Genomic DNA, 12996 nt, shown 5'->3' with positions numbered 1-12996 from the left:
CTTTGTCGCCAGATATTAATAGGCAAAATCTTAATTAATTATTTATTTATTTAAAAAAAAAATGTTCAAAACAAAACATAAGAACTAAAAATGCCCAAAATGTACTACTTAGTCTAGAATATCTAAAATATAATGATAAAATCATTTATAAAACATATAGAATCCAGTGGTTTGTAATATGAAAAGAGAAAGTGAGGCAAAAATTTACAAGCGGTGAGCTTTTAAAGTTAAACAGAATGCTCGCGAAGTTTTGAATGAAAATCATTCATGTTATTACCAAATGTGTAAGGAAGCATACGAAGGAGAGAGAGAGAGAGAAAAAGAGGTGAAATTTAATTGTATCACAAATAATGAAGCAGAAAACAGTTTCCTGATCGATACCAAGCTTCCGGGAGTCCTTCAGTTAATTTTTTTTTTGTTTCACCTACATATAGGCAAGTGGTCAGGTGAAAAGGTCCGTCAGAAAAGGAAGTCAATTATTTATGTTAGTAGATTGATATGAGGGCTCACATTTCCCATCAGAGGTCGCCAACATATACACTAACTACAAAAAAAAAAAAACAGATTTTGATTGCCATCGTTTAAGAAATTTTTTCGTTTCGTGACCATTTCTTTTTTCCTTATTTTTGAAAATTGTAAATATATTTTTTTACAATGAATTTCTGAAAATGCTATCTATCTATAACCATTGTAGAAATAACTTTTCTGGCACACTAAACACCAAAATTAGTTTTTAAAAGAACTGTATTCTAGTAAATGCGATCTACTATAAGCAACAATTAGTCAATTTTCTTTAAAGAGAAATGTTAAATTATTTAAGGTCAATGATTTAATAGACTGCAAACAAAAAATACGTAGTAAATGTTTCTACAAACAAAATGCAATGCTTGCAAAGATTCAAGTCTGACATTGATTTTAAATGTATGCGTAATTACACGGCATTCTCTCAGAGTCTAGGTCTAGGCCGAAGGTAGTCTAACCTGATTGCTTTACTTCCAAATTTCTAATGTTTCCATAACTCCTTAATTTTTTGCTTAACTTTCTCTTACCCTCATTAGAGGAACTACTGCAATTATGCAGAGTTTACGTTTTCTCTGAAAATACTTGTTTCAAGTCTCCTTAATAAGTAAAAGTGAATTTTGCAAAATAGTCTGTTTAAGTGGGTTGAAGCGGGCCATGTGTGTGTCAATTTACTTAAAATCGGAAATCGCAGATATATGTGATAGCTATATTTTAGTTATTCTTTGAACTTTGAATAGTAAATTAAAGGTATTAATTTAGTATATCTACTACATTAATTTTTAACATCACTGAAGAAAAATTTAAATGAAACTTTCATTTTTATATGAAAGTTTTAGGACCAGAGGTCGGCAACCCGCAGCTCGCGAGCCGCATGCGGCTCTTTTATCCAAATTGTGTGGCTCTTCAGCCTTTCCAAATTATAAATTATATATTTCAATTTTATTGGAACAAATGAAAATTTCATTTATTAAATTAAAGATATTTTTTTAAAAAGAATTTTAAATGTGATAGGTTTGAAATTGAATAGAATTATTGTATATTAAAATACAGTACGTAATATAGGACTGCCGCCATTTTCATTCAAACACACGTTTAGTTATTATTTATTTGTTTATTTACTTTGCAATATGTGAAAATAAATATATAAAATTGTCAAAGTGGGTGTTTTTCAACGTTACACTTTTTCGTGCAGTTTTTGACCATCAACCCTTTTACCAGTGTCCTACCGGACAGTTTTAAAACATTTAAATGTTACTGAATATCATAAAATAATAAATTGTGAATACAAATGATCTACAGAGTTCTTTACACTATCATCCTTGCGGCTCTTGGTAAGATTTATTAAAATTATTTAAGAAGAAATGGCTCTCTACTTAAAATAGGTCGCCGACCCCTGTTTTAGACCATCAAATTAATTCGTTTCATTTATATTTATTTAGTCATAATGTCATTATCGACATTATGTTTATTATTTATTTATTATATTAACTAAAAAAAAGGGAAAAATTCACTTAGTAGTACTCGCTTAAGGTATTTTAATTTCTAAGTCATAGTCTGGTCACCTGGTGTGACCCCATCTAAAAATAAGCTTTAAAATTCCTGTGATTTTTAGTTTTTGGAATATTTTGTTCGGATTTCACCATCACCATCTTTTTCGACTCAGAGGACCTCATAAGAATTTTCGTAAAAACTCGAAATTGAAAATTTACATCATCGCAATACTCTCCATACCTAGAAAAAAATTGTTCTTTTTAGTATTTGTTAGCACATTATTGCAACTTTTACAGCTTACATCTTTTAAAATTATGCGATCAAATGTAAAGTCCGAATGTCCACGAATTAAGCCGAAAGATGCTCATTGAATTAGCCTCCTGGTTATTCATACTTTCTATGAGATTGTCTGCTTGAGGAGGGTAAAAGCTAGGTACTAAGAAAGTTTGCCTCACTTTTCTGAGATTATTTCGAAAAGGGTATCTGAGGTTTCTCAACATTTCATGTTTAATCACACATTCAAAGAGATCTCGACTTTTAATTGCAAAACTTTTTTCTAGGTAAGTGGTTTTAAATCCAGGCTGCAGGAGTGGATTTCTCTAAACTTCTTTTTGTACTATTCAGATTAGTGAAATCTACGGATTTACTACCTGCAAAATGATGGTTAGAAATAAATATGTTCCGAACAAGAGAATCTTGAGTATATGCTAATATTTTATTACTTCATTTGCATTTACCTACTTCTCTTTTACTAATCTAATGTAAGTGTCCAACACTTCCTACCAGAAGTTAGATATTTTATATTGTATTTAGTTCATCCCGTATCGAATTAAATGGATAAATCCAATATTTCTTACTTCCTATATGTTAGTTACACATCCAATCCTAAATAAAAACTGTACTAAAACAGCTTTATACTGACATCTCGTTAACTGAGTCAATAACTAAAGGTTTCTTGTCTTGCCTTTCTAACCGGTTGCCTCCTATCCTTGATGACTCAAGTTATCTCAGATCAGCTTTAAAACGAATAAAAATCTACAAAAAAAAAAAACATGTATCCTAATTATAAAAATTTTAATTGAACCAAATCCTGACATTGACTTCATTCTAAAAATCTGGGAATAGTGTTTGTTTTTTTTCGTTTATGAAAGTGAAATAGTTTCGGGCGAACCATAACTTTAAATTATACGGTATTAAAATATTTTTCATTCATTAATAGTCTAGTTAGTCCTTGGCCTGCACTAAACTTAAAAATTATTATTGTCACTTCTGAGTGATTAAACGGAAAAAGTTTTAGAAAGTTTTTTGCGTTAAGTAACATAATCAATTTCAGTGTTTTTTTGATGATTGGGCAGCAATTGAAGCGTCTTATCAAAAGTTAGTAAAAATGTGTAAAGTTTAAAAGATTTTAAGGTATGTAATTAAATTAATACATATTAACAACATTACATATATATATATATATATGGAGAGAGAGAAATAGATATCTAGTAACTATAAAAAAAAACTATAATTAATAGTTTCTGGTTATTTTTGAGTAATTTTGCAGGCTAATTTAGTTAATTAGAGAAAGAAAAACGGATACTGAAATAAATAAATAATTCCCTAGAGTAGTCCAAAAAAAACCATTTAGTCAAAAAGAAGAAGTACGGTTATTAATTTTTTCCTTTAGTAATTAATACATTGTAAATCTATTGAATTGTCCTTCCTGGTAAAGATAAGGTCGTTCCTTATGCTCTTAAAACTAATGTTACAAAAAGTTAGCTTATCCGCTGTAGAGTGAACACTTCCTCCACGTTTTTTTATACGGATAGACTTCTGAGTTGAAGCTATGCGGATTCTGGCACCCCAGGAAGGGATGTGGAGTCTGCCACGACAGAAAGTAAATACCCTGCCCTTCGAGTATGTCCTAAGTAATGTCGGCCTCTCATTGAGTGTTTAATTTTATCGCAATAGTAGTTTGCGTCAAGAGAGTATAGGAGATTATATCCAAAATAAACTAGTGGAAAAAATCCTGGACCTTAGGTAAAAAGAAATTTTTACTCTAGAACACCTACAAGGAGGTGGAATAACCTTATTTTGCTAGGTCTTCCCTACATTCTCTAAAGTGGAAAGAAGATCAATGGCACCATTTTCGAGAAACTCTAAACTGTAGGAATAAAATTCTATGCAAATGAAGTATGAGTAAATAAAAAAGTGAGTTTTAGATTTCACTGCACCCTAATGGAGTTGATTCTAGTTTCTCCTGGATTTGTGGAGTAAACTTAACTTCCGTAAACTTTTATTAACCAAATGAACCGTTTCACTTGATGGACAGGATGGTTCACTTACAATCCTCAGAGGACCTAAGACATTTAAGGCATACCAATGCTGGATACTGCAGGTAACAAAGCTTGGTCGCACAAATAATCAGACAGAAAAGTCCATCACTTCTGCAGTCCAGCAAGCAGGCCTCTTGAAGGACCGTTGCATACTGAGTAAATATAAATACTCGCTTCGTAGGAGCTGTTAGCCTAGGTATACATATCATAAAATATTCCCAGGTAATTAAGTTTATATTATTTTTTCTGACAAGAAAATTATGTTACCACGGAAATATCCATCTGATTAGTTTTTTAATAAGAATTCAAGTTTAACGATTTATACTTGAAATTGTAAAAATCAAACAGATGATTTCAAGGCTAAAAAAATGTAAGATGGACAAGTAGCTTGACAACAATTGTTTTTTTCTAATTTTACCAATCTAATTCAGAAGACAATGTAATTGGATTAATTTACAATTAGATTTGTTTAAAGATGAATAAAACCAAAATTTAAATACCATTTATACTTACTTTTAAACAATTAATTTGCTATTTTTTCAGTTCCAGACGCAGTTTTCGTTTTTTAGTACTAAGTTACTGGGTTTTAGCGTGAATAAAGATTCCTGTCCAATACAAAATGTTTTGGTGAATATGGTTCTATTGACTACCACTTTAAACATAATTTCTGTTTTTTGTTTTTGTAAATAGACTTCTTACAAGGTGTTTATTTTGTAATTTTTTTTAGACTGGAAAAATTAGATTAGATTAATTCGACAATTTTTTTTTTAGTTCAAAATATTTACCAAGTAGCAGAGAAATCAGCAGACTTTTTTCTGACAAAGTTAAAAAAAATTGATTTTAACATCCCAAATGTGTAAAGTTGCCATCAAGGGAGAATTGGTTTCGAAATAGATGGAAGACACAAGAAAGACTGATATTAAAACAAAGGGCTTAGCATATTCTTATGCTGGATGAAGTTGAAAGAGGAATTTAAAAAATAAAATTGAAGAAAACTGGAACTAACGGAATTGAAAATGATTTTTTTAAACATTGGAAAGAAATTTTGGTTTCGTCACTGAAACGCCTATCTAACAAGCTTTATAGAAAAAGATCAAGATAAAAATAACATACAGGAGGTCTCAGTTCCTAATGTCCAAACTCTAGGAACCAGTTAATGATTCCATCGCTGACGTTGAATATTCTCGGCTGCAGCTGATCTCGATTTTCAATATCTACTGAATAGGCTTCCGATTTTAATATTTTTCTGAGCAAAACATCGAATGATGTCAAGTCCGGGTTCTGTGCGCCTTTTTTTTTGGGACAATACCTATCTCTCCAACTATCCCCGTAATTTCACGCGTCGTGAAGATTAAGATGAGATCAAGTGAGCGAATTGTAGCAGTTGAATACCCCTCCCAATGCTAATGTAAACTCGACTTTCCACAATGTACTGTAATCATTCTTTGGATCTCTGCCAAGGTATAGGAAGTGCCACTAACAGAAGCGAGTGCGCGCGTTTCGTAATCGGGAATTAATATCGACCATCTTTTTGTAAGGTTTTTTTTGCATAGAAATCCCTAATCGAAGAGTGAACGTTTCTGCTTTGGTTTTGGTGAAATCAAAGAAGTCCTTGTTTCATGTACGAGTTGTTATTCGTTCCTTTCCCTCCTTAAAATTTTAAAATAAGCTTATTTTACTTAATGGGAAGAAAGATTTAGCCAATTCCAGTTTTTTATTTATTTATTTATTTTTTTAAGGGACTAGGTCTTCTTCGGGGCTTATACTTTTAATTATTAACAATTTTAATTTGTTTTCCACAGTTAATATTAAAGGTTGGTATGACTTCTATCCTGACCTTTTTACTCAAAAAAAAGGTACTTACTAAAAAGGTACTCCTTTTTTCGGCACTTTTTTTTAGAGAGAGAAAGAAATAAATTTATCTCTAAATTTATTAAATCTTTACATTGATTTTATAAACTCATACTGTAGTTGTTTTCGCTGATTCGATAAATTTTAATTAAAGATTTAAAAGTGAAGTGAGACAACAGTGGGAGTTAATGAAAGGGGAGTGAGGAGAAACTGATAAAACATGGTCTCCTTTTACTTTATCCTCATTGTTTATTTTTCGATTAAAAATAACATCTTAGCAATTTCTTAAATTTACAATAGGATGAAAATCCGATCAATATGCGCCCATAAGTGTATGAAGATGACAAAAGTAACCGATCTTATGTGTGTTTGCGACATTGCCACCCAAGGTATTTATGATTGTGCAACGCTATGAGAAGTTAGGATGAAATGCGTTAAATGAAGGTCAGCAAAGAATTTCCTTTGCCTAGATTCCTTAGAGAAACATTCTGAATTCTTTGTCGTCGAACTTGTTCATTATTTAAGCTGCAGAACGTTACGAGATGTTTATGTTACTTAAAAATCCCAAATTTTTGACAGTTTCGCTCTTTGGCCAATAATGCAAGGGCTCATATCCTTTTCTACACGTTGTTTTTTTACGCATTTAATGCAAATTTTCAATAAAGGTTGAAAGTGAGTTTAGATTTTTATTTTTACTTTCTTTTTTCTCAATACATTTACACGGAAAAAATTGAATTTGCCAAGTACTTAATTCACAATCAAGCTTTCTAAAACCTGAAGCACATAGTTATGGTGCACATGAATACCGTATGAGCAATCTCACGCTGCCTTCTGAGACAATGCCCATGACAATAACCTCCTTAGAACATTTTTCTCTGCAAGTTCTTAGCTTTCCAAACACATCTCAAATGCCTCAGCTCTGCAAACTCATCTAGCAGAAAGTACATATCCTTGTGAGCCTTGCTTTTGAAGATTCTCAATGAATGTCTTTCTTTGTTTAACGCCCTTTTTTACATTGACTGCACCTCTAGCACGCTACCAACTCAGGTGCACATCTCTTGGTTCCTAAGAATTCAAATTTATTGAGCTTCTAATGTTCGTCATTCATCAATTTTTTTGTGAGATGTTTATTAAAAGCCTCCGATTGAGTTTTTCATCTGAAAAATTGGTGAAAAATTAAATTTTGGGTAATTTTTACACAGGAGGGTTGCCCCTTTTAGGGAGTACTTGTTTAACTTTTTGTTTTACTGGTGTAATATTTAAAAAACGAGATATCACAGATTATACAGATGATAATGATTCTAGAATGGATGAAAGTTCTGTGGATCAGCGATTTACTTTCACTTGATAAGACGGTGTCTTCCTGGTTGGAATATTCTGCTATTCCTTGTGGTATTTCGAATAAGCTAGAGTACTGAACTCCAAACGATTAGCGTTGGATATCCATGGCTGGGAAGTATAGTACAATAGTTACAATAGTATACAATAGCTAATAGTTTGCAGAGACTGCAGACCATTTGTTCCAATCTCCATCTTCTTGATTCTATTGTGCCAGTGAAAGTGTAGAAGATTGATGATTTTGATGAAAATCGAAGGAAAAATTTCATGTTTTTTATACATATGAAGTTTCGAAAGGAACATAAACAGAAATAATTACAAAAATAAAAAATGGAATTCTGTATGTACAACTGGACGATAGTGAACCATTTTTGTTTTTTTTAAGCTAAGATTTTCTAAATACTTTTTTTGCCAAGTAAGCCAATGTAAACTGAAAATTTGATTTTTTTAGTATAGGTTTCAGCTATTATTAATTAAAGGCGCGTCAACATCACAGGTTATTGGCGCCCGGAGCTTATTCCAGTGCGCTGCCGGTCTCCGGGCAGTTTTCTTTGTAATCATCGGACGGTGAGCTTAAGAATCTCCTCGTTGGAATCAGTATTCGCTAACCACTCAGCTAGTCCATTCCATCTTTTGTTAGTAATTGCAATTATTCTAGAAATAGGAATTCGAGAGACTGTTTTATATTAGATTTTTTATGCGAACTGCAATATTGTTACAAAAGAGTTAAGTTGTAGCTGCACCCTACATATAGTTTTACTATAACAATCGTTAAAACAAAAGGAAGCAATTTTTTTTTCTACCCCAGCTTTGACCCGTTTCCTTTCTATCCTTTATTTTATAAATTTATCAAGTTTTTGGGATTTAGTGCGGCACAGAAAACTGTAGAGTGTAAGTATAATTCCGGTGGAGATGGTTGGGGTTGAATACAAGGTCAACTTACGGCCATATATAGCTGAGATATAAGCACATGCTGGATTATTCATTCAGTTACCACAAACATGGAAAGTAAAGTTTTATTTTTAGTGTTATTTATAGGTGTTGTATGTTGGACAGCACCAGCTAGATCTATGAACAAACTTCGTAAGTAATTGAATATAATAATAGAAAAAATTAATGCTAGATAAATGATAGTTGTAATGTTGGCAAATGGTTTTGTAATTCAAATTTTCTGTGATTTCATTTAAAAGGTGAAACACCTTTTATTGAATGCTCAACCATTAATTAATGACAGCAATTAATAAATAAATATTTTATTAATTTAATAAAATTCTCTTTAGCGGTATTCTTAAAATCATGTAAATTGGACAAAAATTTTGATAACTGTATGATGAAAAATGGTAACTTAGCCATTCCTACACTTGCTAAAGGTGAGAATCTCGAACACATCTTCTACAGAAATACAATAAACCTTATCATGTTGATTATGTTTATTTCATTCTGAAACTCCTCTCATTAGGTGATGCAAAATGGAAAATCCCAGTTCTGGATCCACTAAAGGTGCCATCTGTATCAATTTCTGAAAGTAGTGCCAAGAGTATTGCTCTGAACATTACGCTGAACGATTTGGAAATTTATGGACTTAAAGAATCTAAACTAGTAGCATCCAGGTATTAAAACAATTTACTACATTAAAAATTAAAGATTTGGTGGAAACACACAAACAGCTCGCACTTTGACGTTCTCTAGACTATTTCATAATACTCAGAGCTTAAATCGCTGATTTTTCTGTTGGTGCACGGAGTTTTTTTTTTTTTGTATTTCTGACCTGATTCGTACTTTTATCCATCATCAGATACATACTCGAAAAAAGTCTAGTATGAAATGGAAATATCAGAAGTATAATTCTCAAACCCAGACTGATTAATCAAACTCTGATTGCAAATGTAAGTCTGAAACCTATCAGAGATAGACAAAAACAAGCAGTCCTGTAAAAGAGTCCCTAACCGAATTTCCCAGGAAAAGTATTTCAAAAAACAAAGTCATGGATCGCAATGTATGATGCAGGTAATGAGCAAAAACACTAAAATAATCGCACTTGTTCTTAAGTGTCTTAATAGAGAATGGTGAATCTGTAAAAATAGTCTCAAGACTATTTTCTCTCGCCGCAATTTGTATAAATAAACTTTTATGAACCTTAGAATTTGTTGGGAAAGTAAAAAATCAGGACCGACATTCATGCAAAACAGATTTGCACTCTTTCTTGACAGAATTTCAGAAATTGAATATTTGCCGGAAATATCTGTATTCAAATCCACTAAACATTCAAAAAAAAAAAAACGAGTTTTTTTTAAAGAAATGGTCTTGGGATATAGCGTATCATTGAGTGGCCTAGATAAACACAAAAACAGCGGAAGGTCAAACTTGATTTTTCCTGGTTAAACTTGATTTATTCTATTTAAACTGTTATACAAATTTGGATCGAAATCCATTAAGCTAGAAGTTGGTTATTTTTTTTTTAATGTTATTATTTTAGTGATTACTAAATTCAGTCAAACAATGGCTTCGGTATTTTTCTATCAAGTTCACATCCTAACATGCATGATCTATGATTTATGTTGGAACCAATTTCCATTGATAGCAGGCTTCGAATTTTATTTTGTAACTCGATAAAAATTGTATCACCTACTTTAATAATATGACATGTATTGTTGATATTCTAAGCTTTAACAAAAACGGTTAACCAGAAAAACCGGAAAAACAGAATGTTTACCAGAAAACTTGACTGAGTCACATTATAACAATCCCTGCTTAGTCTGTAGGAAATGAAAAAACACCTCCTAAATAAATAAATTAAAAGATTATGCTAAACAAATATATTTTTCTTAATTTTTTATTTTTTTGGTGGTAGGGAGAGAGCCTTTATGTTAAATATATTACTATTGTATTTGTTACTTTGAGCACTGCGGACTAACTATTTTCAAATATTTTTGCTTAATTAAGTGCTGTTTTTAGCTAAATAGCTAAATAATATGCCTAGTAACTCACATGGAAAAATATCAAGATAAAGAAAATGTGGATTGTGGCAAAAAAAAGAAGAAATATTTACGTTTTTCCTGAGATTATGTTTATATAATTATTAGGTTTGTCTCCCCACCAGATATGCCTCTATTTGGTATTTAAGTCTCAACCATGGCTATCTTGCAGTCTACGTTACATCACACTCCAACAAGCTCAGTTACTTCTGGTTGTGCTCTTTATAACCACGAAGCGAAACCAATAGCAGATGAGAGTGTTAATTCCTGTGCTGAACTACGTACTTTTATGCAACCACTTGACAATAAGAAAACGTATATGAACATAGTTTGTAGCACCAATTTCCCCATTTCGCAAATAGCACAGTAAACTGGAAATTACATTTAGTAAAGCATATTTGGTTTAGCAGTTTTAACTAAAAAATATTGGTGAATTAAATTAAGTTTAACTGATTTTATTTAAATTTTTCTCTTATAACGAACTGAGGATCGATTGGATATATTGCAATATGAAAAGAAATACTCTTTATCAATTTGTATTGCAAACTTGTGACCTCAAATAAACTTACTTGCTTAGACTACACTGCGGGATTTCATTTGATTTTAGAACTCAGTTATGCCTTGAATATATACAAACATTTTTTTTCCAATGAATCCCACGGTGAAAACATTATTATTATTTTTTTACTGCTGCGTTTCTACTTGAAATTTACAGGATTTCAGGATTTAATAATGAATTTTATGCATTTACAGTCTTTACTTCGTGGAATTTATTCAAAAAAGATTTAAATTATTATTGAACTGTATATTGCTAAATTAATTCTTCTAGTTACCTCAGATTGGGCAATGTATTAAATATCCACATTTAATGATAATTTAAAGTTGATTAATCCCGATTTTATTGCTATATAAACATACTAAAATGTAACATCTATTAATTTAAGAACAGAAATCCATTTTCACCATCGATTCTTTTGTTTAGATTTGATGTGAACCGAAAGCATGTTGTATGGAAAATCGCTGTACCAAGATTGACATTACTGAGCAAATATAAAGTAGCTGGAAGGTTTCTTGTCTTACCAATAACTGGATCAGGACCCGCTACTGTAATGTTAGGTAAGGAATTAATGTAATAATAGTGTATTCAGCTGATAACTGAACGGTATAAATGGATTTAGACTGGGTCAAATGCCATACTGGGTTCGATACCCTATCACAGCTTAGGATTTTCGCATGGTGTTTGTAGTTTTCAGTTGAAAAAAGGGAAGAATAGGAAAAGAAGCTTGAGCTCCTGGAAATCTGCAGGATCTGAAAGTGATTTTTTTTAAAAAAAAAAACGAATGGATTTGTTAGTTTGAGCAGCTCACTGACGGAAAAGTGTCTTTACCTATAATAACCTCAATATCCAAAGAACGCGATTGGGTGTGAGCAGTCTAAGAAAAAGATTTGATCTACACCTTTCCCCAATTAGTCTCTTTCGAAGGCAAAGCTAAGAGGCAAAACCTCATACAAGAACTGTTCCGTTTTTGACACAATTGCATTTCGATCTAAGATGAATAATTTGTCATTAAGGCGAGTTAATCAAATCAATTTTAACGGTTAATCTTGATAATAGCCCCATTCTGTAATGGCGAAAACCTGTAAATATTTAAACAAAAATCATTCACAGTATTGAAATTACCATTTTTATGATAATTGCAGAAAGTCCCATGCTTACTTATAAATTTGATTATAAACTAGTAAAAAGAAATAATGAAGATTATTTGCAAGTAACAAAATCTGATCTTAAACATACAACTACAAGACTAAGAATCAATTTTGAAAACCTCTTCAACGGAGACAAAGCTTTAGGTAAGTCTAAACTAATCAATTCTCTTGTTTTTTTTTTTGTTTTTTATGTAGAGAAAACAATTTGTCATTACTTCTTTTTTTTTCGTTAGGAGCGAGTACTAATAAATTGATCAACGAAAATTGGGAAGAATTTAACCAGCAACTTGCTCCAAGTGTCGTACAATCTATAGGAGCAATTTTAACCCAAGTTTTAAGTAATATAGTCAAGACGGTACCTTATGAAAATATTTTCACAAAATAGCTGATCTTATTTTTTTGGTTTTATTTATTTAGATAATTTGTTCAGGCATTCTGCTTAAAAATTTAAGAGTGCAGATATTTATTTTTCATTTTAGAAAAAAAAGGAAGGCTGTGGAAAAGTTAGTTTTCTTGTTAAATTATTGAATGAACATTGTCTTTCATTACCTCTTTATTTATTATAAAAGCGTAGCGATAATAATTTATTAAATATGTCTTTTATTTATTTCCCATTTACGAAACAATATCTCCTATTATGAAAAGAAAGGAAGGGCGGATGTCGGTCTAAGTGGTCAAGAGCGTGGCTTTGAAAGTGGGAGATTCCCAGTTCAAATCCCGCGTATGACTACTTTTTATTTGTTAGAAAAAATTATTTATAGTAAAGTTTGAGCTTCCGCCCACGTCCACGA

The 12996-nt window shown here is 31.5% G+C and overlaps 1 protein-coding gene and 1 long non-coding RNA gene across 2 annotated transcripts; one reads left to right on the top strand and one right to left on the bottom strand.

Moving 5' to 3' along the window:
- Positions 1-1465: 1465 nt before the first annotated feature.
- Positions 1466-4678, bottom strand: LOC141450320 (uncharacterized). Its single transcript, XR_012456063.1, has 3 exons — positions 4345-4678; positions 2871-3048; positions 1466-2253 (listed from the first exon to the last, which is right to left on the bottom strand). It is a non-coding gene; the product is annotated as an uncharacterized lncRNA (long non-coding RNA).
- Positions 4679-8466: 3788 nt separating this feature from the next.
- On the top strand, positions 8467-12797 carry LOC141450313 (protein takeout-like). The gene is made up of 6 exons (XM_074120620.1): positions 8467-8606; positions 8804-8893; positions 8983-9133; positions 11481-11614; positions 12200-12349; positions 12439-12797. Exons 1-6 carry the CDS (start codon positions 8525-8527, stop codon positions 12588-12590), a joined length of 759 nt encoding a protein of 252 aa, XP_073976721.1. The 5' UTR covers positions 8467-8524; the 3' UTR covers positions 12591-12797.
- The last annotated feature ends 199 nt before the right edge of the window (positions 12798-12996 follow it).

The sequence above is a fragment of the Rhodnius prolixus genome, unplaced genomic scaffold (assembly GCF_049639745.1).
Source record: "Rhodnius prolixus isolate KJV_2025 unplaced genomic scaffold, Rpr scaffold_2, whole genome shotgun sequence".
Taxonomy (NCBI): Eukaryota; Metazoa; Arthropoda; class Insecta; order Hemiptera; family Reduviidae; genus Rhodnius; species Rhodnius prolixus.
The sequence above is the reverse complement of the archived record's forward strand: the minus strand, read 5'-3'. Positions and strand labels throughout refer to the sequence as shown.

Coding starts and splice junctions, on each gene's coding strand:
- LOC141450313 (XM_074120620.1), top strand. CDS start 8,525: ATGGAAAGTAAAGTTTTATTTTTAGTGTTATTTATAGGTGTTGTATGT. Junction 8,607..8,803: donor TAGATCTATGAACAAACTTC/GTAAGTAATTGA, acceptor AATTCTCTTTAG/CGGTATTCTTAAAATCATGT. Junction 12,350..12,438: donor CAACGGAGACAAAGCTTTAG/GTAAGTCTAAAC, acceptor TTTTTTCGTTAG/GAGCGAGTACTAATAAATTG.